The sequence below is a fragment of the Crocodylus siamensis genome, chromosome 11 (assembly GCF_052110815.1).
Source record: "Crocodylus siamensis isolate JL-2025a chromosome 11, ASM5211081v1, whole genome shotgun sequence".
NCBI classification, from domain to species: Eukaryota; Metazoa; Chordata; order Crocodylia; family Crocodylidae; genus Crocodylus; species Crocodylus siamensis.
Window position 1 is genome coordinate 48,224,481 of NC_143405.1, and position 26,087 is coordinate 48,250,567.

At 45.7% G+C, this 26,087-nt stretch overlaps 1 protein-coding gene across 3 annotated transcripts in view; it reads right to left on the reverse strand.

Moving 5' to 3' along the window:
- ABTB1 (ankyrin repeat and BTB domain containing 1) overlaps nt 1-26,087 on the reverse strand; it is a 37,286-nt gene that overhangs the window by 10,218 nt on the left and 981 nt on the right. For 2 of the 3 annotated variants that reach the window (XM_090021958.1, XM_090021957.1), the window contains exons 2-10: nt 23,034-23,096; nt 21,737-21,792; nt 20,241-20,385; nt 16,777-16,936; nt 15,657-15,702; nt 14,096-14,212; nt 7,353-7,468; nt 1,871-1,969; nt 1,031-1,198 (exon numbers count right to left, since the gene is read on the reverse strand). In XM_090021958.1, the coding sequence (XP_089878084.1) occupies nt 1,031-1,198; nt 1,871-1,969; nt 7,353-7,468; nt 14,096-14,212; nt 15,657-15,702; nt 16,777-16,936; nt 20,241-20,385; nt 21,737-21,792; nt 23,034-23,096 (970 nt within the window). Of the gene's footprint in view, nt 1-1,030; nt 1,199-1,870; nt 1,970-7,352; nt 7,469-14,095; nt 14,213-15,656; nt 15,703-16,776; nt 16,937-20,240; nt 20,386-21,736; nt 21,793-23,033; nt 23,097-23,218; nt 25,584-26,087 lie in introns of those variants that run through there. The other variant, XM_090021959.1, reaches the window with a different exon arrangement.

The following is a 26,087-nucleotide window of genomic DNA, read 5'->3' on the forward strand; positions in this document are numbered from 1 at the left end:
CAAGCAAAGTGGGTATGGGAAGCGGGGCAAGAGGCTGTGATGGGTCTGACACTGGCCCCAACCCAGGCTCAGGATCAGAGCCAAAGCTGCAGCAGCCGCCACCTGCTTCCCCACCACACGCAAATCTAAGACAAGGCTGATGGGAGGAGGTCATTTTATATTCAAGTATATACAATAGTTTGTAGCGACCTTCTGCCTGATAAATCACTTTCCTTCCTCCCTCAGGGCCTCCCTAGGACTACCCACTGCCAAGATAATCAGTAGGAACATGGTTGCAGCTGTGACCCTTCCCCTTACTTGGCGCATTCCCTACCAAAAGCACAGTCTGCAGGGCTCCTTGTCAGAGGGGGACAACAGGTGTGCTATCATCTTCAACCATTTCAGCACTGCCCAAGCGCACCCTGGCTTCTCATGTGTAACTAGACACAGGGAAAACACTTGCAATAAAAGCACGCAGCTGCTCAGAGCTTTGCTGCACTTTTAAATGAGACCACAAGCTATGGATCTCATGTTGAGTGCAAAAAGCCTGGCACACTCGGGCCTCACACTCTGGCAAGAGCTTCTTTCTAGGCACCGCAGCAATAAACAATAATGACATTAATGAATTGTTATGAATTCTGAAACTGGCTGCAAATGTCAAGAGGGAACAAGCCAGGTCCCCAACCTTAACACTTCTGTACACGTGCTTACGCTGCCATCTAATGGTAAAATACTGAGCCTGCCCCTCTTTTGAGAGCAAAGTCATACAATGGCATCTGCTGAGGAAACAGAGCCCTGCAAGTCCAGCCCTGTGCAGCTAGTCAAAGCAGGGAACCTCATCTACAGGTGTAGCTTGGGATGAAAGATACCCATGACATTTAGCTGCACAGTGGTTGCTCAGGAAGCCAAACTGCTGTCTAGCCCACCATATGGGCAAGGCAGGGTACTAGCAAGCAAGTGAGGAAAGCGGTATATAACCCACCAGCACAAGGTGCTAGCGGCCGACCCTTGCGCAAGCACGTTTAGGAATGCTCTGAAAGGCCAGACCCACCTCAGTGTCATCGCTGTAAATGTAGTAGAGAACCCGTATGAAGATGTCTTCCGAGATGTCATGAAGCGTCACCACGGGGATGCTGGGCTGCGTCTGCAGCTCCTCACTCTCGCAGAAGTGATCCTCAAGAAGGGCTTTGAAGTAATCGCTGCGGCCACAGAAAAATGCCTGCTCGGGAGAGGAAACGCGGTCTGATGCCAGCCTCCCCTTCTGCCGGACAGAGCCAAATAGCACTGGCCAGGCGCCAGCCAGGAGACCCTTTCAGAACTCGGTACCAATTTCTGAAGTACAGCACCAGTATCACACCTGCTCCCAATGTGTCAGGGTTTTACAGCAAGTCTCCAAGAACCTTCTTTTCCTCCCCCCTCAATCTGATTCTTTCATGTTTGCCCCCAGAAGCAAAAAAGAAAGAAATCTTGATCTGTCTAAAATAATAACAGAGAGAGTGCTTAAGAGGGGGAGTCAGGCTTCCAGGTTGTCTTCCTAATATCACCTTAACTTGCGTGGGGTCTCTTAAGAAGAAAAACTCTCTCACTCTCAGCACTGTGCCGCCCGGCCAACGCAAGGAACTGGCTTTTCACTGACAGCAGATGAGAAAAAAAAAACTTTCCCAGCAATTAATACTTTGCTGCAATTCATAAATCCATGTCCTGTCTGCCTCCCTCACAAGGTAAGAATGTTTTCATTAGGAAAGGAACTTCAACTTTAGCTTAAAGCTGCAGCAGGACACGGACTAGCTTCAATAGAAAGCCAGCGGTTTCTTTACTGGAAATACAACCTTGGACTGAACAGGGCAGAAAGATGGGTATAGACAGAGGAAATTATAATATAAGCACATGCCTTATGGCACAGGAAGTTGTATTCTGCCACTCGGAAGCACACATCAGGGCAGCTGTTGAAGTTGTCAGTGCTGTCAAATGGTAGCTCCCCAAAACCCACCTGGAAAAACAAAAGAAATGAATGCAAATGAAAATATGCATTTAACAGCCAGGCTTAAGCAACTGATTGATGTGGAAAGCTCTGGGTGCCCTGGCTCTACTACCCATGTGACAGCAGAGATCACCCAAAAAATTCTTCCTAGCTCTTTGTCTGGGAGCGGAGCATCTGCCATTCTCAGCTCAGAGGCTTCTGAACAGAGACTTACCTCCCCCGGTTTCTTCGCTTGGGAGACCCGGGGAAGGACCCTCTCTCTGACTTTTAAAGAGGCAGCAGGTTTCTGGGAAGACTGCTGCCATTTCATGAAATGGGCATCATATATGGTAGTCAAGTAGCAGCATGTTGTTGAATTACTGCATATGCAAAAAGTGCATTTTATAGACCAAATGAATAAGTTTGCAGGTCTGAAGCAACTTGAAGATTGCAGCCGCACTCAAAGCAGTACAGTGGTTTCAATGCGCATTTTATGCCCCTCAAATCTGCAGTCTAAAAAAAGAAAATTTAAACTACTTCTAAGCCTGAAATACTGCAAACAACATTCCCAGTCCCACGTGCCAAGCCAGGCACGTTTGGTTTGGTGACTTGTTTTTTTCTTTTCTTCTTCTTTTTTTTTCCCCAAATGATGACACTTCCCAATACAAGTTACTTCTAAATTACTCTCTGCCTACAAGAGAATTGAAATGCGCAGCCATGAAACAAGCCCATTATGCCCTGGGGGACATGTGGAGAGAGCTCTTTCTATTCGCTTCTATCCAGGTATATGTCCTTGCGCCGTGCATCTCTCTAAGCTACTCACACCCACAGCTGGCCCAGGGGTGTCCTCCCACATGCTGGGATGGCAAGCAAGGAAATTTCCACCTGTCTCCCATCCCTGCTACCAACCACCAGTTCAGGTGACTGGAGTAGAAATGGTTTGGTTTGTCCCTCCCCATCCCTCAAAACCAGACTAGGAAAGGACCCGGACGGCAGCAAGGCAGCATGTCACAGAGCATCGTGTGTGCACAGCTGGTGCTCTCCCACAATGTGGCCCGGCGCTGACCTGGCACGGGCTCCCAGTGTGCTTGAACATGGCAGCCTGGGCTCGCTCCGAGTACACAGCACCACTTGGCACAAGCTGGTTTCTAATTATAGCAGAGCTAAGCTCGGTGGCATTCACAATGCGGCTGTGGCTGACACTCCACTGCCGCCTTCCCAGAACCCGCAGCAGCCCCGCTCGGGCTCACTAGTATGCCTTGAACTGTAGCAGGTCTCTCTGGGGTGCTCCAGAGAGACCTGCATCAGTCCTGCAGCACCCCTGCTCTTTGTTCAAGAAACTAAAGATCAATATTAGAAACCTCAGGTATCCAGGTTGTAGCCGTATTGGTCTAGAGGAAAAGGCAAATCAGGACTCGGAGTAGAGATGATGTACTAGAAACCTCTACACTCATTCCCCTGCCTCAGTTTCACACATGCTTTGGGCTCAGGGTCCTTTCAAACAGTTTGCAGCTTGTCATCTGCACCATGAAGTCCTGTCAGCCTAGTCTGGCTTTTCTGACTTTGGCTGGTGCCACGACAAAGCCTCCCCCTGCCCTTCAAGCCCTGCTACAAAAGCATCCTTGTCTCTTCCCTTCTGCTGAAATCTTTCTGTGCGAGGCTTCCTCTTCCGGTCCATCTCCGAGGCCTTTTTAAACCTCTCTCATCACCTCTGCCCCGCTGTCCTCCTCAGGGGGTGTCCGCTCTCTTAGCCAGTCCTCTGAAAAGATCTCAATCCAACAGTATTTCCCCCTCAAGGAGCTTCTTTAGCAGACCTGCTGACCACCATCAGGCAACATTATGCATTTTTCCTGGTCCCAAGCCTGGAGAGTAGAGTCCTAGATGCCTGGCCAGCAAGTCAAGAAGAGGCATTCTTGAGAGCAGTTTTCTTAGCAACAAATTGCAAAGCAAGCACCAAAAATTCAAGAACTGAACACAGGTTTCTTAAATCACCACACACGGAAAGAACAAATCTCTTCCCCAAAGGAGATTGCTGCTGAAGTTCAGACAAGAATACCACTCTGAGCAACAGGCAGGGAGAAGCAATTTGCTCTATGGGAATAAAGACCTCAAGCAAATTCAGTTGCAAATAGTTTATAATATAAAATCCAGGGTCTCATTATGAACTAGTAATTCATGATGAGATTGCCAACTGGTAATCAAACATCGGATTTTAAAACCAGCTGCAAATTGGGTCATCGGGGTACTACGGCACAAGGTACAAGTTGGTGCACCTGCAAAAGAACAAAGCAAGCCAACTAAAGCAAAACCTCCTAACAACAATCACCTTGCATTAGTCAAGGGAAAAGACTAGAGCTTTTCACCTCTAGTTTCTATGAATTCAAAAAGTTAGTGCTGTGCCCAAGAGGTAAAAGATGTTGTTGAGGCTTCATCTGCTGGGCAAAGACGCTCCATTTTAAGGAGAACTCTGACATTGCAGAATTTGGTTTTGCTCTAAATTCGCATAGAAACCAAAGCTTTTAAAATGCTCCATAAAAGGGACTCTGAGCCTCAGACTGGAGAAGTGTCATGGAGCCGCAGACCTCAGGAGCTCTGGGGTTCAGACGCTACGGCCCTCCACAGGACGGCTCAATGACAAAGGAGGTTGGCCAACTGGGAAACCAGACTGGAAACCTGCGTGGGCTCTACTGGAACTTTGCTGAAGTAAAGTCTCTGCAAACTATTTTGATTCTGATGAACTGACAAATCCTTTAGAAATGTTTTGGTGGGATTTTCCCAACATGTTTTAGCTAATAACAAAAATCCTGGTTCCAAAAGCAAATAGCAACAAGAAAAGGAAAATTTCATGAACAAACAAGAATAACTACTGAAAAAAAAAAGACACCCAGGTTTTAACTGCATGGAAAAGGCAGTTAGAAGCAGCCCCTTACATAATGGAATAGCCCCTTCACTGTATTGATCAATGAATATGTGGATGGCTAAAACAGCTTGCCAAGAAAACCAAAATCATCATAACCACCCAAAATTGGTTCCACATCTCTGTATTCTGCAGTTTAATACCATGGAGTAAACCTAAGCAATACCACATAGCACTACAGAAGATGTCTCTTGGCAATTCTAGTAAAATGTCCTAGTTCTGCTGTCTTATATAAACAGAGTCAAACCTGTGAGCGTTCAAAGAGGGAGTTTTTTCCTTAAAAGGTAGAAACTATGTATTTAATGTCTTCAGCATCAGAGTATTACAGAAAAAAGACATGCACCTGAATTTCACATCATACAAAGCTGTATGCTGTCTCTAGCAGTTCAATGCTTTGCTTTTGCAATCAGTTCTGAAGCACTGGCTACAAATACTGGCTTCTCTCCCAAACACGTATTTGTTATTTGGCATGTTCTGTGGAGCATTATTGAGAATCTGGAGGTTCGTGACTGACTGTTCGTGACTTTGACGTTTTAGTTCAAGGGCTTTACGTTATACTGTTTTCCCGACACCAAAGCGAGATGAGATTCCTGCCCTGGATCTGAAATGCCTACTTCACAGAAGGATCTCAGCCAGCCAAGATTTAGACAAAGTCTAAGGGGTAACCAAGAGGTAGGTACCAATCAGATTAACTTAAACTAAAGTCCTGTTTTTTGGGGTTCTTTATAACTAGTTTGGGAGAAGGGAGGATTTTTTCAACTTATCAAGTTGAAACAAGGCAGTTCAAGGGAACATGGTGATGGGAACTACACAGCATCATTCCAAAACTTCATGAAAATCCACAAGTCAGGACAGTAATACAAACAGAACATGTTTAGACTGGATTATGATCCACTTTCTTTCTGGGCTATATAATCAGCTGAAAAAAGTTGGAGAAACTCAACATTGACAATTCCTATTATTTCATTTTGAATCCTGTAATAAGCAGTTTTTATTTTCCTTTAAAGACCCAATACCAACTTTCCATGGGAGAATCTTGGGTTGATTTTTTTTTTTCTTCAATTGTGTATTTATCACTCAGAGGCTTGATAATGCAACCCTTGTGTTAAAGACTCAGAGACCAAAAAGCAACTAACAACAATACAAAGATATCCGTTTTCTCCAAATCTCTGCAATTTTAAGCCCAAATCTCAAAGTCTGAATGCTTGAGTTTGGGAATACTGTACTTGGCAAGACCCCCTACTACATCTCTACATGAAAAATGATGAAAACCACATCAAAAGTATAATAAAAAAAAAGAGTTTTCTGACTTAGTAAAGGGAACCTCAGTGATGAAGATGGTTTTTAAAACCTTCTGTGCTCACTGAATGGATTGCTAGAAGGCAGCACAAAATATACTAGAACAACTATTCTTCTTATTATTATTAACAGGATATTAGGAAAATCTGCCTCACTAGCAGGGTAGTAAAACACTGGAGCAGGTTACTCAGAGAAGCGCCATTCTTGGAGGTTTTTCAGACCCAGCTAGAAAAAACCCTGGCTGGGATGATCTAGTTGGGGCTGGTCCTGCTTTGAGCAGGGGGCTAGACTAGATGTGACCTCTTGAGGTCCCTTCCAGCCCTCATCATCTATGATTCTATGACTATAAGAAATGTTTCTATGTTTAAGAAACCTCAGCCACCAAGGTATACAAGTCAAGACAATGAGACGTTCTCTGCTCATTTCAGGTACATTACCTTTTGCTCTGCAGCTAGCAGTTCTGTTAGCAAACCTTACTGCTTACTTCTGCTACACTGTTCTGTTTCCCAACTCACAGGCATAGAAGCTGCTTAAAACAAAGTGCATTTTATTAACTTTACTTCTTAATGAGGAAAAAAACCCCTGGGACAACCATTAAAGTATAAAGACGCTGAAAAAGAAAGACAAAGAAGAACTAAGGCCCACCAGTATCTGGCAGGCTCACCCACTGGAAGATGCTTACAGGGAAGGCACAAACCCTGACAACAGCCTTGAGGAGCAACACAACAGCCTGCTAAAACACTGACAGGCATCTCTCAAATGCATGATTAGCTCAGCCCTGTTGATAGGTAACCCCAGTGAGGCATCCAGTCCATGTCTACAACCCCAAAGGACTGCTGCCACCCAAACAACTCATTTTCCTGTCTTGAAACCCAGTAACACGTCAAACACAGGTCCAAACACCCTACCTCTACTGTGTATCAAAGAGGAAACCTTTGACCCTGATGAAATCTAGGAAAGGACGGACACAAATAAACCTAGTGGAAGGGTGGACGCAGGCAGCCAGGGTGTGCTCTGTAAATCATCTTTCTGTGCGGAAGAAGGCTTTGATGTCTGGAAACTCAGCACATGCCTTTCACGTCAGCAAAGAAAAGGGACCACAGAACCCACAGGGAGCATGAAACTAAACACTTGTGGACAGACAGCACAGGCAGAAGGGCCCATTCAGGAGTAGGAAGAAATATAAATGCTTCCTACCCGCAGTTCAGCTGGCAGGGCGCAGTCTGCAAGTAGAGCCAGGTCCTCCTGGAGCCGGCAGTTACCTGGGGGCTCAATTGTCAGCACTTTCACACAGGTCCCTGGCTTGGAAGAGACTAGAAGAGGCAAAACAAAATAAAGAAAAAAAGGAAAATAAAAAAACAGAGAGGCCTACAAATTCCCAAAGGGCCCCCTCCAGATAAAAACTGGTCTCTGGGGAATGTTAGTCTTATTTGGCTTTTAGTTTCCACTACAATTGAAAAGTAACACACTCTCTCTCACTGTCATACACACATGCATACACTTCCCAGTTATGCCCAAGGCAGGAAGTACCATTTGGAGAGAGCAAGGATACAGATTCCATTGTTTCCCTCCTTAAATCTTCGCCCATCCCTCACCAGGAAGAGACCAGTTCCAGATTACAGTGAGGAAAAGGAGTTGCCCACATGCCCCTTGGACCTCTTTGCAGGGACCCCAAGCTACTGACCTACACTTGAGAACTGCCCTGTAGAGGCTGCCTCCTGACTTATCCAGGGCCCTGTGACCTAACCCCCTGGGCTGTTGGAAGGGTGCTGGTTGTAGCCATGTTTGTCTAAGGACATAGGCAAACAAGGTTCTTTGGCTAAATCCAATATCTTTTATTAGACCAACTAAAATAGTTGGAAAAATTCTTCTTTGCAAGCTTTCAGGTATAAACAGCCTTCTTCAGGCAGAGGAAGAGTCTGCAGTTGTTTTGTGCTAGGAAAAGGGCAAAACAACTGCATGAGCTTCCTCTGCCTGAAGAAGGGTGTTTGTGCCCAAAAGCTTGTAAAGAAGAATTTTTCTAATTATTTTAGTTGGTCTAATAAAAGATACTGGATTTACACAAAGAACCTTGTCTGCCTTGGCTGTTGGAGGCAGCCACAACTAATACTGGGAAATTTATCCCTGCTGCAGCTTCTGTCCATGCACACGACACAAGAAAGGAGGAAGAGCTGGGGCTGTATAATTTAGAGAAGAAAAGACAAAAAATACAATTGTAAAAAGGATGGCCATCAATTGTTCTGTGTTCGCTACATATAGGACAACAAATAATGAGCTTACATGGCCACACGGGAGGTTTAGATTAGATACCAGGAAAAACTTTCTACCTCTGAGGGTGGTTAAATCTACAACAGATACCTCTGAGAGGCTGCAGAATCTGTCACTGCAAGTTTAAGTGCCAAATAGATGAACATCTATTTGGCTGCGATGGTTTGGAGAGAGATAACCCTGCCTCGAACAGGGGGTTGGACTAGATGACCTCTCTCGAGGCTGCTGCCAGGCTTATTTTTCCTCTGCTTCTCCAGCTGCTTTGCCACTTTAGGGGGAATTGTGCGTCGCAGTGATTGTTCCATCAGCAAGGACGACGTACTCAAGTACTGCAATATCCCCAGGGCAGAGGAGGAAATGTTTAAAATTGAGATCCACGTGTGCATTACTGCACACCCTCATTGTTGCCAGCCTAGTCCTTCCCCTCTGTGCCCAATTATACCCCTCATTTGTAGTGTTGGGTCCACCATGGACTGGGTACTCTCCGAGGCACAAATTTTGAGTGGCTTTTAGTGCTCCAGAAGTATCTGAAGAGTGTGTGGTACAGCTGGGGAATGGACACTGTTGGGAACAAAGGGAAAAAACACACCAACTCTCAGGAATTAAAGAGTTAGTCGCTGCAACACTTCATTAGGGTGTCGTTTTTCCTGAGAAGAATGATTCACTGCTTTAAAACCCCCCTCTCTTCAGGTGAATCACGTCACCTTGAGACTTCATTTTTCCTGACATTTTGCTCATTGTTACATGAGCTCCATCAGATGACTCCATCGGGTGGTGGGCGAAACAAGACCGAGATGTGCCACAGCACAAATCCTCCGCCCCCTCCCCTGCAGCGGCACATCAGCCAGCAGAGATGCCACCATGACACCTCTCCTGGTCGAACAGTTGCTGGGAACGGTGGGGTGCACAGAAGCCCTCGCTCACTGATAGAAGGCACTACTGGGCTGGCGATGTGCGTGCACATCTGGGTGCTGGAAAAGGACCAGTGCTGCTCCTCCTGACTGCACTAAGTGCTGATGCGGTTCCATTCCCCAGACCACTAACCCCATGAGGAGAACAGGCAGGCATGGTAGTGACCAAAGGAGAAACACCACAGCTCTTAGGAAGGGTCTTGTCATCTTACCAGACAGCATAAATAGTCAAGAACAAGGGCTCTGTTTTCTCTCAGATGCATCTTCACTGCACAGTAAATTCTGCATGAAGCTGCATTTTAGCCATTTATGCATGGAATCGAAGGACATAACAGCCTCAGAAAGCCAAGGACTAGACTTAGTGACCCAGGAGATCCACTCCAGTGCTAACATGCTGCTCCTAAACATCTTCCCATCCACACAAAACCCATCTCTTAAGGTTAGTGGGATTTTTAGACACAAAGCTACCTAGCTCACCTGAAACCATAGGCTTATTCATAGATTGTAAGGGGCTGGAAGGGACCTTGCAAGTTTATAGGGTCCAGCCCCCCTGCATTAGGTAGGAAAGATGACTGGGAGTCAGGTGACTCTAATGAGGTGACCTTCCTGTCCCCTCTTAAAGATTTCCAGGGTAGGTGATTGCACCACCTCTTATTATTTGTCTGTCCACTTGGGCAAAGAAGTGGTTTCCCACAATTCACTGCAAAAGACCCCGAGCAGCCTAGTTTATTTCAATGAACCATGGAATATGCTCCCCCACATCCTAGCAACACACACAAGGGAGTACAGCACCACCAAGGACATAGTAACTCATGAGTAGCTTTGCAGTATGGCTGCTCACATCTGGCATAAGCTAGTCTGACTGTCAATCAGCTGGGTTACCGCTGCAAAGACATATTCTTAGTCAAGATTTCTACCCCTGTGCTACACAAGGAACCATGCTAAATGTGGACTATGGTGCCTCTCAGCAAAAAATCCCACAGCAGTTTGCAAACATTAATCCCAAGTGAAACAGAGGTCTCGTCTAGGCTGGGATAAAAAGACACTAGGACCTGTGCGCATGTTTTAATCCTGGAGAGTGCTTTGTGCTAATTTAAAGCACCCATCGTACATGGACTCACTCAGAAGAATGACTTTAGGCACAGTCTAGCAATCAACAGACGCCTGGGAGAAGTAAGAGAGATTAAAAGAACATATATAGAAAACTTTGATCTAAAGATCTACTCAACCTGGCAAGCTCAGACACCACAGTGAAGGACACAATGTAAAAGCAGACAGGTGGGATCAGGTAACACTTTCATCAGACACAAAGGACGCACGCACCATGTTATGGCGAAGACCCACAGGGAAATATGGCAGACTGGAGGGCAGGGATTCTCAAAATGGGTTCTGCACAGGATTGCTGTGCTTTCAAAAGACCAGCAAGAGCATCTCACGATGCCCACACCAGAGGTAGTGCTATTTAGACTGTAACTATAAACCTATTCAGACACTGTGCATAGCACATTCAAGGGTGTGACATTTTGGTGAGTCTCTTCTTTATTTATTTATACACATAAAGCATGAATTTTTTGCCAAGAGGATACAAGGGATAAAGATGACACAAACACAATCTAAGCTGTTGGTAGCAAGCAGAAGGTCCATTGTCTGATGTTTGAGAAGTGCAAGAAATGAAAGGAATTCAGGAAACAGCAATACTGTTTCCAAATACCAAAAAAAAATCAAGAGTTGGAGGAACTAATTTGGAAAAGAAGATTAGAGAAAACATATTTGGGCATTACTTGGGTAAAGGAAAACACAGTCTTGCAACTGTATGGCAAGCATAAGAACCAAGGAGGGACAGTACTAATTTAAGAGAGGCTAAAGAGTGTTATGAAATGAAAGAAAGATAAGTGTAGATGGACTATCTGAAAGGGTCTCAAGATGCTCACAAAAACTAGACGGGGCAAAAGGATTACAGAATACTGTTCAGAATAATCTCACAGGAGCTGTATGGGATGGACAATTTAATCATGAGCCCCCTCCAGCTGGTACCACTCTGCTTTCATCATCATCTGCTTGAGGCTTCACTGTTGTCCTTAATAATGTACCACTGGTTGAGCTGAGTTGAAAAAATCCTCTTCCAAGATTATACATCCTCTTCTACAGTGCTGGAACTAACTGCAACCAGTGATCCCACCTCAGACAGTGCTGTGTGTGCTAACATGGCTGCAAAAAACCTCATGAACATTCTTCTATGAATACCTCCAATTCCAAGGATTAGGAGTTAATCTGCACAGATCCTGAGTTATTCCAAACTGCAGAAGAGGTTTTCTGTAGTTATAAATTAGCATGCAGGAAGGAGGAAATATGCAAGTAATTATACTTGGCCTACCTCAGCTGCAGTCCAACACATCAGATCAATTCCTGCTGCGTTTTTTCCAACTCCCTGCACAGTATCAAGATACTGAGTGCTTTGGAAATTCTGATTAGCTCTAGGTCATGAGATCAGAAAGAGGTGCCTGCCGTGCAGTTGTGCACTAAAAGTACACTGGAGGGCATGTTACTGCTTGTATTCATCGTGTTACATTGTCATAATATGGCTAGTGAGACTTGACCCCCACCAGCACAACTGGGCCAGATGTTTGTTCTACAGAAAATAGTCTCACTCACTAAAGAGCCCCCAACACACCAGAGGGACCAACAATGATTTGGCCAGTACTGGAAATGACTCAGGAGAGCTTTTCCAGATCTTAAGTTTTATGATCCTTTAATATTTAATCTTTCCTGGGATTCAATTATAGTTTCTGTGGCTCACATAAAAGGTCAGGTGAGAGAACCAAATGTCTCACAGAACACCCAACATCTCTAACAACTCTTTCGATCCGATCCTGGCATACACCATCACCACCTCACATGTCTCTTGACTCCCGATTTAAGCCCTACGGCCTGGGTAATGAACAGTTAGAGGTCCCATCCTGTTGATGAGAACAAATGAGTTAAAGTCACCTGTCCAAGGCCACATCAGAAGTTGTTGCCAGGAGTGGGATTAGAACCCATGTCCAATCCTTAATCCAACACAAATCTTTGAGACACCCTTGCTTCTCCCTGCCCCCACTCTTTCTGGGCATCTCAGCTTGTACCTGCAATAATTTCTTTTCTCTCCATCCCGGGCTGCCTGGGCACAAGCTGCCAGCTATGCTCTGCAACAGTTTCAGAACGTGCAGGGACGTCAATTAGCAGACCACCCTTTGTTTTACTTGCACAAGTGAAGATACCTTATTAGTTAGCTTCTGGAGTGGAAAGGTCACTGCATCAATAAAGCAGCTCCCCAGGAAGCTGATCTCTAGCAGAAACACTTTGGTGGCAAAGATGCTACAAAACATAACATTGTTCTGGTTGCCCAACTGACTGTTTTAGTCCCTTTTTTCACTGATATGGACTACTCTAGTGATCCTCAACTAGGGGAATGCAGCACCCTGGAGTGCTACAAGTTCCTTTTAGGCATGCCATGTAATATTAACACTGTTAGGTGTGCAAACTCCTACATGGTTCACAAGATAAACCCAGAGATTTCAAATGGGAATCCAGTGTCAAAAACATTCTGACCTGTTATGATTAGAGTTCTTTGCAACACAAAAATTGCTCTGTTATATTTCCATAGTAAAAAAAAAAAAAAAAAAAAAAAAAAAAAAAAAAAAAAATCAAGCAAAAAGCTGACATTTTCCAAGGGGTGACTCAAGTCTAACAGAGTTGAGAACCACCGGAGTACTCCTTTTCCAGCAGAAAATGTTCTTGTGCAGTTTGTAATGAGCAACAGAACAATTTGTTTTCTACATATGTAGATGCATGTGTATACTAACGCATACAACACCAGAAAAAAAAAAAGGGGTTTTGAAACACAACTGATTATCCAAGGACCTCTAGTAGATCATTTTAGAGCACAAAATCTAAATCCATCATTAAGATTCAGGCAAAGCAAAACAGTAGAGCAGATATAGCTGCCATCTGATGAAAGAACCACATAACAAAGAAGCTATGGGGCAGATTCTTCCCTCTCCCCAGTGGCAGCTGCACCGAAGGCAAAGGATGCACCAAGTGAGGGTGAGAAGAGAATGCATTCTCAAGCTGTGGGTTTCCTTACAGCTTAACTCATTTGCCAAGTTACTACATCTGCAAGGTGGTCATTTTTCAATTCACTTCACTCTGCCATATTTGTCCTGTCTGATCATTTTCTATGCATCATTTAGTTCCAGCAATGAAGATGGACTGTTAACCAATGTGTACACATAGCTGGAAGACCAGCATGCCCCCTGCTGGTTCTCACCCAATAACCCAGTGAGACTGAACACTCAAAAACATTCAAAAGCCAGGCAGCTGCTTGTAGCAAGTTGTTTTTAAAAAAAACACATGGAAATATTTCCTATCTTAAGGTTATGTGTGCATGGATATATGCAAGGAAAAGAAGAGAACATAAATATTTTTGCATCCATCTCCACACACAAAAATTGAATTTTGAGCCTAAGTTATCCAACTTTTCCACTGAACACACACACAAAGCATTGCAACTCTCCACCAATCTACATGGCACACAAGTTACCCCTTACAGAGCCTCTATCTAAAAATCTGTCCTTACAATAGTAGTTCTATGTATCATTCACAACAAACGCTCACACCCCTGAGTGCTCCAGGTGCACAGTGGGTATAACATCACTTGTCAAGCTCCCTTCTTCCTCCCAAAAATGAAACACACAGAAGGCAGCAGTCAGAAAAGGAGCTCACCAAATTCATAGACCTTTTTACACTTGGTCTCCAAATCCTCAATGAGATCCTGCAGCCGACACTGCTTGGCCAGTCTCTTGCAGTCGTTCACATATTCAACGTCAAGGTCTAGTCCACCTGCCGAAGAGCAATATAGAGTTACTATCAGTGAACTCCTTCGCCTCACGACAGTCACCATGTACACACTTATACATAAGAACAGCCAATGTAGAGAGACTGCCTGGATCAACAAACTGGCCACATACTCTCAGCTCCGGACCACCGGCTTGAATTGAACCCAGGCACATGAGACTCAGCACTAGCTGCTGACTGCTAAGTGACCAGTACAAGCCAGGTTGGCCTATCCTTAATTCAGTACCAAGGACAAGTGCCCATAACCCCTGGTTGCTAATCCCAGCAGAGAGACTCAGTAGGTCTTGGATGCCAACTTCCAGTTTCATGGGTAACAACGGATGCTTTCCTGAGCAGAGTCGTGGGGCAGTACTGTTGCTGCCATAACCTATTGGTCTGTGGGTGAGAAAGGAGTCCTGGTCTCATGCACTTTCATCAGCACTCAATTTACTTAAACTAACCCTAAGGAGATAAACCACATTTCCAGGGGGAAAAAACCCCAGTGCCCTAGAAATATTTCGGATATAGCATGTATCAATTTAGCCTGGAGCACCACCCCCTGGCCTGAGGGAGTACTACATTACACTGCCTAGAATAGCATTTCTCAACCTGCAGGTTGCAACCAAAAAGTGGGTCACAAAGATATATGAAAGGGTTGCGAACACACTTTAAAAATGGATCAACTAATTTTAACAATGGATTTTGCTTTAGAGGAGAAAAATGTGGAAAACTGTGGCATTTCCCTTGCAGGCTGGCAGAGTTCCAGCTTGCAAGGGGCTGCCTGGGTGCCCCCCATGCCCCACACACCTCCCCTGCCCCACACACTGCGGGGTTGGGGGCAGAAGGGCAGCAGCTTGGGAGTGAGGGGCACTGGGTCGGACCGGCCATCAATGTTTCCAGATGGGTCCTGGTAGAAAAAAGGTTGAGAACCACTGGTCTAGAATACAGAATGTTGTATGCTTGGTAATGGCCATATAATAGCCTCAAGGTTTAAGAACAAATTCTGCTGAGGAAAGTCCTTAACAGATAACAGTCAAATCATTCAGCAACCTGCGACAGGCAGGTTTCCCAACTCGGAAATTCCTACAGAGAACTTGGCTGTTCCTCAGTTTAAGAAATCACCAGCCTCCATGGGAGACATTATTTCTGAAACTAGTTCAGGTGTGCTTCTCTGCAGCTGTCCACTCTGCCACACTTGACTTTTAGTGACTCCTCAGTTACTGGCAGGCCAACGACAGCCAGGAAGTAGGAGCATGCCCATTACACCAACTCAGACAGACAGGGAGAGTGCAAGTGCTCTGCCAGCTGAGAGATGGTATTGATGACACTCCCAGCTAGACAAGCTCATCTGCAACCCTTTGCCACTCAATCAGGGCCTTGGTAGAGAGATGCCAACTACTCCAATCCAATACGTACATGTACACATACAGAGCAAGCAACAGTGACTTACCTGTGTACAGATACTGCAGGAGAGATCCAAAGGCTGCTGGGTTGATCTAAAATAGGATGTGAAAAAGGTCACCCATGAAAAGCATGTGCATGTTACACAAGCAGCTTGGCACATTAAAATGAATTTCTAGCCATACCAACCAGATGGTGTTAAGGTAAAGGCCAGGGGGATCCAGCTCCAGAAAAGGACTCTAGAAAGCACAGGAGAGAAGAGGGGATGCCCACTTTGTAAAGTTCCACCCACTGGAGTAGAAGTGGTTTTACTACAAAACTTTTTCCCTGCTTCCTATGTAGCAAGTGTGTAAATCATGACTCTTTTAGTGCATTACTTAGCATCCATTTTATTCCACTTCACCTTGCACTACAGGCCTAAGCAACAACATCTAGTGCAAGCAAAGACACTGAGCCTGCATTGTGGTTGTGTGCATATGGGCATGCATGGGTGTGTAGGCGAACAACAGCGGTAACACTTCACTACTGCGGAGTACCGGGGGAGAAGCACTGAGTCACCCACTGGTCTCCATGTCCAAGCCTGGGTCCCCAAAAGAAGAGGAACTAAAAGTTACAGCATAAAAAGCAACAAGGCTGGAAGTTGCCTAAAATTAAGAGAGCGTTCTGAGAAAGAGGAAGCATATTTGCAGCCATGGAGTATCTGAGGTCTCACACAAACAGCTGAACCACAGAACACAGGCTAGAGAGTGTTGGTAAATGATGTAAGAAACACGACTTTGACTTCCACATTAAAGCAGCAAGGGGGAACCAATTATAGTAGTGATTTCTACGATAAAAGCCACCCGTCTGCTGGGAATTAGACAAAGGCTTAATTCACTTCATATAACAGTTCTCTAACAGCTGGCAGAGGGTGACAGCTGTCAGTCGCAGCTACTGTCCTGAGCTGCATTTGAACCACAAGAGGGGCGACAGGAGAGGAATCTGACCGTACAGGGTCTACACCTTTGTTATCTCTGAGTAAGGGACAATGTAGATGAAAGAAGCAACTGATCCCTCTCCCTCAGGGCTGCGTCTGGAACAGTTCTGCCTGACATGGTATTAGCAAGTGAAGTTACCCCTCAAACTCATGTTCCCCAAGGAGAAAATAGCCCACAGGCAGTTCTCCTTACCAGCGGGTGCTTTAGCGCGATCATGTTCTTCCCTTTCCACTTAGTTTCAAACATTTCAGCAAAGTAGGCACTACGGGCACTGAGGATGCAACGATGGGCACAGAAAGATTTCCCATGCACAATGAAGACAATGTCACTCTGGTAACCCTGCTCCAGAAGCCTGCAGGAGAAACAGTGGGAGATGGGGGTGGGGAAGGGGAATGAAATCACAAGTTAGGGCAGCCACAGAATGAGGAAGAAGAGTCCAGAGAGAAGCCAAGAAGGTGAAGGATGAGCTTGTGGACAGAGTTAAAAGGCAATTCGTAAACAGCCTGTTTCTTAAAAACGATTCCACAGGATACGAGAAATGTTGACATCGATGGCTGCTATCATCGAAGAGCCTCACACCCTATATTGTCTCTCTATCCTCCTAATGCCCCCAGGAAGTACAAAATTGCTGCAATTTCCACTTTACAGACAGGGACTGAGACAGAGAAACAAAGTGACTTGCCCAACGTCAGGTCAAAGCTTATGAAGAGAAGCCTCTTGAACCCTGGTCTATTATGCCCTATGCTAGCATCCCACCCACCAGACTGTTCCTTCATCTAATGCCTCTCCTAAGGAGAAACCAACATTTTGTTTCCAAAAATCTCTCTTTTTCCTCTCAGTGCCATGTGTTATGTTTGTTAGCTCTGCTTGGAAAATGAAAGTGGACAACAGCCAGCTGCACTCTGGTTCCTCTGCATGAGGCTGACATTGTACCATCTGTGTTGCAAATGCTACAGGGAAATCCACCCTGTAAAAGGCTACTTGCTTAACAATGCTTTGCTATGCACAAACAACAAGGCTATCCGACCCTCTGTCCTGCACCCCCACCCCAGTATCTCACTTCCTTAGAAATGGTCACTTCATAATATGGAGGGTAAGTCTCTACTTCCAATTACAGCCACGTATTTCCAGATTGGTTTCATGGTGGATTATCAAGTTGTTTTAGGTTACTTTTGAGACATTTATGGCTATTATGAGTTCTACACATTGGTAATGAAGGTTTTACAAGCAGGTATATAATACGTTGCCATAAAAAGAGATTTTAAAACTCCAGTATTTTCTCTCTCTTCTGTACAATGTGACATATAGAATGCATGACAGTGCAGAGTCATTTTTTTCCATTTAATTACTACTTGATTGCAGGAACGACCATAACTCACCTGTGGTTTTCCTATTCCTCCTACATACCGCCAACCCAAACTCACACTGATAAAGCCTTGCTGTCAAACCCAACACCACCCAGTTCCCTAAGCATTCTGTAATTCTAGATTTTAGTAAGCAAATTAAATCAGGCCTAAATGATGCCATTAGTTTGCTTGCTCTGAAGCAAAGAAGGAAAAAAGTACAGCACCACATGGACGGGGTGATTGCAAAGGTGGAATGACAGTAAACAAAAGACACATGCACACATCCATCTAAAGGGGTTTTCTTCAGGTCTTAGAGTTTTGCAGCTTTCAATTTTTAAGCTAAATTTTCTAGAGGTGCACTGATACATTGGTCTGATATTGGAATGACACTGATATAAAGAAAATTGATCATATCAGAAATCAGCCTGATGTGGCTGAATATTTGGCCAATAAATGCCAGTGCATGTACACAGCATGCCACAGCACAACACATAAGCAGTGAGGACCACAGCCCAGCAGCCTGGAGAGCTGCGTGCAGCTGGTAAGTCTGGTGTGGTGGAAGGGAAGGGAAGGGCTGTGAGGAGGCAGATCAAGGCCCCCACGATGAGGGAGGAGCGGGGCTAGGGCTGGGACAAGTGCTGCCCAACTGGGGTGGGACAGGCATGGGATGGAGCCATGGCTTGTCCAGGGGGCATGGTGGGAGCAGCTCCTGCTGCTGCACGCTGCTTGTCTGGGAGCCACTGGTCCAGCACTCGCCCATTTGTCCGGCGGCTTCTGCTGCTGCTGCTCCCACCATTTGTCCAGAAGGGCACGGGGGGTGTGCCCCCAATCTGCATGGGGCAGGCCAAGCCAGGCCAGGAAGAAACCCGCGCAGCCCCGGTCCCAACCCACCATGCCCTATCCAGATCTGGGGGCACACGCCCTCCTGGACAAATGGCAGGAGCAGTGGTGGGAGCTGCTGGACAAGCGGGCGAGCACTGGACCAGTGGCTCCCAGACAAGCAGCATGCAGTGGCAGGAGCCACTCCCCGCCCCCCAGATGAGCCAGGACTCCATCCCGCCCCTCTCCGGCTGGGCAGCTCTTGCCTCAGCCCTTGACCCACTCCTCCCTCACCGCAGGGGCCTTGATCTGCCCCCCCCGCCCTTTCCCTCCCTTTTCACCACACCAGACTTACCAGCTGCACGCAGCTCTCCAAGCTGCTGAGCTGGTATCTGAAATTGGATCACTATCGGCCGATATGCCTCCTTAAATATTGGCTATCAGTATCATCCCCAAAAATCTCTATCAGTGCACCCCTAAAATTTTCCCACATTTCCTTTACTCAGGCCAAGAGTTAAGATTCTTTGGAAATCTGAGTAAAAACATTAAAGAATTATTTCTAAGTTCAGAAAAGCTGTGTTTGAGTGGGTATGGGGGGCGTTGGGGATTGTTTTCAGCTTTCTGTCAAATATTTCAAAAAGCTATCACCAATTTTCCATGCCTTACACAAGACATCTTAAAGGAACCAGATTTCTGAGAAAGGGCTGAGCACCTAGCTCTGAAAGTCAGGTTCCTTGAGGGGGCCCCGAGCTGAGCACCCAAAAAAGAAGGCACCCATCACTGCTGCTCGGTATTGAAAATCTTAGCCCTAGTGCTACACAGATTTCAGGTTGAAACAAATTCAGCTGATGTCACCTTCAGCTGGGGAATGCATTTCTTGGCAAGCTGATGAAAACTGTTTTGTCAATCAAGTGCTTTGCATGTTACATGTTCATTGGCCACAGGTTTGTGCAAGTACCTAAGTGGGCATCTGTTGTTTAAACTCTCAGTAATATGTAGAAAATTATTTCCTGGGGTGCAAACAAATCTGCCTATTTTTAAAGAGTACATAACAAATCAAGGTGGAGCTTGATTAGCCTGCCTGGCTGCTGACAGATGTAAAAAAAAAACAACACAAAACAGTGTTTTACCAGAAGAGGAAGCATGTTGGTTCAACCTGGCTCCCCAGCATCTGTATGGATCATGCATTTCAGTGGAGCTTTTTGGTACTTTTATCTAAAGCCAATTCAATCAGCTATTAGATAAAAGGACCAAAAAGCCCTGCTGAACCATGCAACCTATACCGGCGTTGGGCAAGCCGTGTCAAACTAACATAATGCCTCTTCCGGGCATCGCGTTCAGTGTGGGGGTACGCTAAGCCTGAAGTACTGGGTTTTTGTTTTTTCGTATCTGTAAGTAGCTCCTGAACAGCAGACTCAAGAGTGAGTCCTAGCTGACATGCAGACTGGGATCCTGACATGCATTGCCTCTGAAGCTGTCCCATAGCCTTACCGCTGCAGAAAGACATCATAGTAATCTCTCTTCATGCACTTGGCCGTGATCTGCTTGTACTCCTTCAAGAGCCGGCGGATCGCATCACTCAAAGCCCCATACAAGCAACGCTCACCATCAAAAGTGTTAGCTTCACATTTTGCACCTGCAAAATAGTGACAGATGTAAATACCATAAGACATAGGTAACACTGCACAGTACCCAAAAGAGTGGTTCCCCAACTAGATAATAGGAAGTAACTACAGCTGATGGCAACTGGCATTCAGCCACTAAAATAAACTTCCCTATCCACATATGCACTGAGTGTGACCTCCCACAACTCAAGCCTTCATGAAGTAACTACAGTTAATTAAACCAGATCTCCCATACCAAGAAGTTCTGAGCCGCAGCCCTGGCAGGTCTCCCAAGGAGTCAAGGAGAAAGAAACACACTATATGAATGGTGCAATTAGTCACAAGGCCAGGTTTTTGCTTATACAGAAAGCAAGGGGTGCTTCTTTAAAGAGCTCCAAAGTTTTGCTTAAAAAAGAAAGTTTATAGGGAACCAATAAGATTCTAAAATAGACAATAAAAAGCAAGTGGTTACTCCAGTGTACAGAAGCACATCACTGGCTGAAATACATCCAAGGGTTTAGATGCTCTAGTCTCTCTGCCAGAATGAGGGGTGAAACAGCCCCCTGCAAAATACTGGAGTTGAGAACTGAAGACAGTCACTTTGACAGAGAAACCAGACACTGACAGGGCATTCTTGGCTGTTTTCAATAAAACATTTGTTGTTCATCCTCAAGCCCTGCCTATGGAGCACGACTCCACCAAAACAAGAGAAAAGCACAAGGAAGCAGGAAATCAAGTTCTACTTAAGCAATTCACGAAGATGCAGCTCTGACTATTCATCTTAGCACTGAATCCTAGCAAATTGCTATAACTAATGTTAGCCGTCACTGCAGCCTTGGGCTCATGTATGCCATGGAGTGACCAAAGAAAGAAGCTCTCCTTCTAGAGCCAAGTGGTTTAGACAGCAGGACACTGTCAGTAGGTCCAGTGCAACTATGGAGTTCCACAGCAGTCTAAGTTTTGCAATCAGAGGTTTGATCATGGGTATAGACCGACAAAACAGTTACATCAGTTTTACGTTTTACTGCAGATCATACTAAACTGATGCAACTATTCTGTCTGTCCATTCTTATACCAGCTGTGAGCATAGCTGAGCTGCCATTATTTTAAGCATATTCAGTTCAGGTTTAGTTACATCGGCATAGAAGCAGACAGACAAAACAGTCGCACTGGTCCAGCTGACATGCATTCCAAAGAAGCAAGGCTCCCCACCCCTTTTGAAATGGTGTAACATCCATCTACAGCCAAGAGCATCACCTGTCATCTGTTGAGACTGGTTAAGGGACAGAGACTTTGTAAGCAGCTACAGAGGAGTGTGAGCCAAGAACTGTAAACGGGATGGACACACAAAAAGTGCAGGATGAGCCCATCTCCTTTTCTTACCATTGGCTAAAAGATAACGTACAAGCTCCTCATGCCCGCAGAGACAAGCATAGTATCTGTTAACAAGAGAAGGAAAGTCAGAACCAAAACAAGCAGTGAGATCTTCATTACTTTAAGAGTGTATCCTGGTCCCTCAAGAGACCTTTTTATCCTTCCACAGACACCGCAACACTGTATAGGCATGTCCCTCCAGCAGTAAGGGGCTGGAAATGGCTCCTTTTGGGACAGTTACAGCAATGTAGGCACCACACACTTACAAGAGTGTGAGTCAGGTTCTGTTCCTCATGCTTCTGGGCCGTGCGGACGGTGCACTGCAGCATCCTACCCCTTATTCAGCAGCTCAGTTCATCATTTCATACTAGTTTATTTTGGGTATAACTAAGCATTTCTATTCCTCTTTCCAGACCTTTTTCCTACAGACATACTGCCTTCACTGCACACCAAGAGTTCTCTAACCTCCTTCTCAAAAAGCAGAGATGTACAGTAAACCCACATCCCAAATTCTGATTTAGGATGGATTTAAATTTTCCTATTTGCTTCTTTCCACAATAAAGCCCATAATGCTTCCATAGCAGCTCTTTATTTAAGTGTCCCAAGTTGCTCTACAAATATTATTTAGGCCTTATAACAATCCCCTACTTTTCCACTGCAGGAAGAAAAAGCTAAATATTACAAATAGGTACAACTGGCTCATATGGAAAAGTCCTTATACAAGACCATCCAACTCGTGTCTGCTTCCTACTCAGACATGAAGGGTGCTTTATAACCAAAAAACGTATCCAACATCTCTTCCAACTACACAGTTGGTCCAATAAGAGAGCACAAAAAAGCCCTTGCCTCTCATAAGAAAGGGACATTTTATAGGGATTTTCAATTACCCCCACTCTCCACAAAAAGGCCGCCTGGGAGTGAGTCATGTTCAAAATATGCTGAAGATCTTGAGAACATTTTTGGGATGAGCCTATATGGTCACAGCTCACATCACCCTTCTCAGAGAGAGATGCGGGAACCCTCACCTCACCTCCTGTTCCACGCCACTGAGCTGTACACCATACCATCCCGGAGGTGGGGGCAGCCTTCCCAGCACCTGTCTTGGGATTCTTCTGGCACTCTCCTAAATGTTATTTTACTGCTAGTTCAGTGGGTAGATAAGAGGGCACCTAGTACACAGGAAGTCCCCCTGGGATAAGAAAGGTATTCAGCAGAACCTCAAACCAGACAGCATCCCAGAGGTTTCCTACACATTCTCTCCCAACTTCCCCTCTACCTGAACAGCACTCAAGGCCATGACACTCACAGAGGTGTACTGTCCCATTTATCCCGGACATTTATTTCCACGTCTCTCTGTTCAAGAAGGTATCTGGAAGAGAAGAAAAATATGAAGTTATAACTTCATTCTTGCCACCCATTAGGTCATGTTTTCCATTCTACGAGAAGCAACTTTGGGCTTATTTAGAAGCCATTGTAATTGCACTACAGGACCTTTAATTTCTGGTTGGGCATCCGGCAGAGATGGCTGGAAAGGACAGCAGCTCTCGCAGGGTGGTCTGCCTCCGCCATTGTTGCTGGCTCCGACTCACGGTTCTGTTGGTGGACTTGAACCCACTGAATGGCGGGGGGGCCAAGATTGCTAACCAAGCTAGATGGTTTACGCAGGCATCTTCAAATTCTGCCACACCCGCTGTAGCCCAGCACTTATCTGTAAGCAACTGACTGTCCATGGCTAAAACAGAATTCCTTCCTTCTCCTGCCCACTTCCAGCTTCCCTATCATGAGTGACAGAGAGTTAAGTGTATTATGACAGAGGGTTATAGCTGAAGCCTCTTTCCCCTTTGCCTCACACATCCAGGCTGCAGCAAATCCTGCCCCTTTTTCCTCACCAAGAACCAGCCTTTTCTTTCCACTCAGCAGACAAGTTTGTTACTCAAGCTCCCGTTACAGCCTGCTGCAACATCCATAGCCCCTTTCCATCTGCACAACAATGTTCAAGACATTTTCCGTGTTCATTACTCTGATCATGTTACTCTCCCTCTGTCTGCTACTGAATTACTTTAAGCTTCTTATAAGGACCATCAGTACTTTGCAGGAACCTGCCCCTCTGCCTCCGTCTCAAGCTTCACATTGTTTTCTTGTTCCCCCTGCTATGCTGGCATTCCCAGCCTTGTCCACACCTGCTTATGTGACTCCCTCCAGCACAGTACAGCCTTCACAAGCTCATCTGCAGGCAGTGGAGCCTCTTAAAACCCCTGTTACTACTTGCAGTAACACAAGCTCACTTCTACTTGACTTTCCTATTCTTGTTCTCCTAACCTCTGTTTATTAGACTGGAGACAGCAAATTTCTTGGAGCACAGGCCACTGTGTCAGGTATCTGGAGAGGAGCTACTGCACAGGAGATGCTACTGTAACCCAGTAAGTCAAACATGAAACAAAACTGGATTGTTAATCACTGAGTATAACAAACTGTGCAACAACCCTGGGGATTATCATAATTGATTTAATCACTGCAATGAGCAAGCAAGGCAGAGACACTAGGGCTGGTAACAGTGGTTCCCTTACCCTCTAAGACAGTGATTCTCAACAAGGGGTCCACAGCACCCTGGGGTGCCTCGAGATCCTTTCAAGGGTACTGGAGGGCACCAGGCAGCATCAGCACTGTTAGATGTGCAAACGTGATGCACAAGATCAACCAGAGATTTCATATAGAAATCCATAGTGTTAAAAATATTCTGCCCTGTTCTCGTCTTTGAGTTCTTTGCAGCAGAAAAAACTGCTCTGTTATATTTCCACAGTCGAAAACCAAGTCGAAACTAAGAGCCTGCGTTTTCCGAGGGAGGCTTTGAGTCCAAAAAAGGTTGAGAATCACTGCTCTAAACAGAACACCCCTCTTGCTCTTTAACTGCGCCTGGCTCTGACACAAATGTGCCTGCTCCTAGTTTTGCCTCAGGCTGAAAAGTAGCATGAGCCAACACATTTGCTAGCAGAGTGCCATACTGAGCTTGCATTACTGCAGGTTTGACTGAGTCTCACACAGAGGAAAAGGGATTCACTTTCAGGAAATAACTGACTTTAATATTGCAAGGTGCAGAAAACACTCTTCAATAGGAAGAGCTGGAACGGAGAAGAATGGAAGTTCTGCTCGTGTATCAACAAGCAGGCTTTGTGAATTGCAGCACCATTCTGCTCATGGGATTGACTTGCACATTACATATATTATGGTAACACTTGGAAGCTATGACAGAGGCCAAGGCTCCTTTGTGCTAGGCACTGTACAGATCTAGCAGAAAGAGTTCATGCCCCGGAGACCTTACAGTCCAAACAAAAAAGACAAAGGGTGGAAAGGGAAATCAAAGCCCAAAGAGATGAAGTGACTGGTCCAAGGTCACCCAGTAGGTCAGTGTCAGAATGAGGGAGAGCAGTTTAGTCTTCCAGCCAGGCCCCACTGGCCTCTGCTGCCTCATTCCTGGAGAGCAGACTCCTGCAGTCTGCATTTCCCCCCACACCAGCTCACAGAGCCACCAGCAACATCAGCCCGACAGATATATTTCCTTTTATGTTTAGATGCTGTCGACCATCACAGAGACGTCCTTAACGCTCAGTCCCAAAGAGCCCCGGTATTTCCCAAACTTCCAGTGATTTATATCTGTAGCGCTATTTACCAATGCTGGAGAGGCAATAGCTAGGGGGGGCAACGGGGTGGAGTAGAAACCTACACAGAACCGCTGTGAATGATACTCAGTCAAACCCCGTCACCATCAGACGTTTAATCCGAGAGGAAACGGGCAGGATTAAAGCAGAACCAGTCACATTCAAGCAGAAGAGGCACTGGGCACTTGGCTCCTTGGGAAAACATGTTTATTAATTTAAAAAAAAAAAAAAAAAAAGCTCTCACTGGTCTGAGATATCTAGTATCATCAGCTGTTCCAGGTCACGAGGTCTGGATGACAGCCAAGCCTAGGCCAGCTAGGATTGCTTGCATATAGCCCCGGGGCTGCTCCCAGGCCCAGCCAGAACCACGGCAGCTGTCACCTGCAAACCCCTCCGACTTGGAGCAGGACAGACCTCTAGGCAGGGCAGGGCAAGGAATATTGAGCAGCAAAGGAAAAGAAGCCCACAGCCCCGTGGTGTCATTCCAGACGGGGCACGTTTTACGCAGGCTTCTTGCCACATTTTTAAAGCAATTTCAGCCAAACAAAACCTGCCTGGTGAAACATGGGGAAAGGCATTCACACAGCCCCCCCTCCAAGTTCAGAGAATCACACAGAAGTGGAGCTGGAAGGGACCCGCACAGGTCACCCCGTGGAGGGAGGCAGGGTCATCCCTCTCCAAACCATCCCATACAACCACGATCG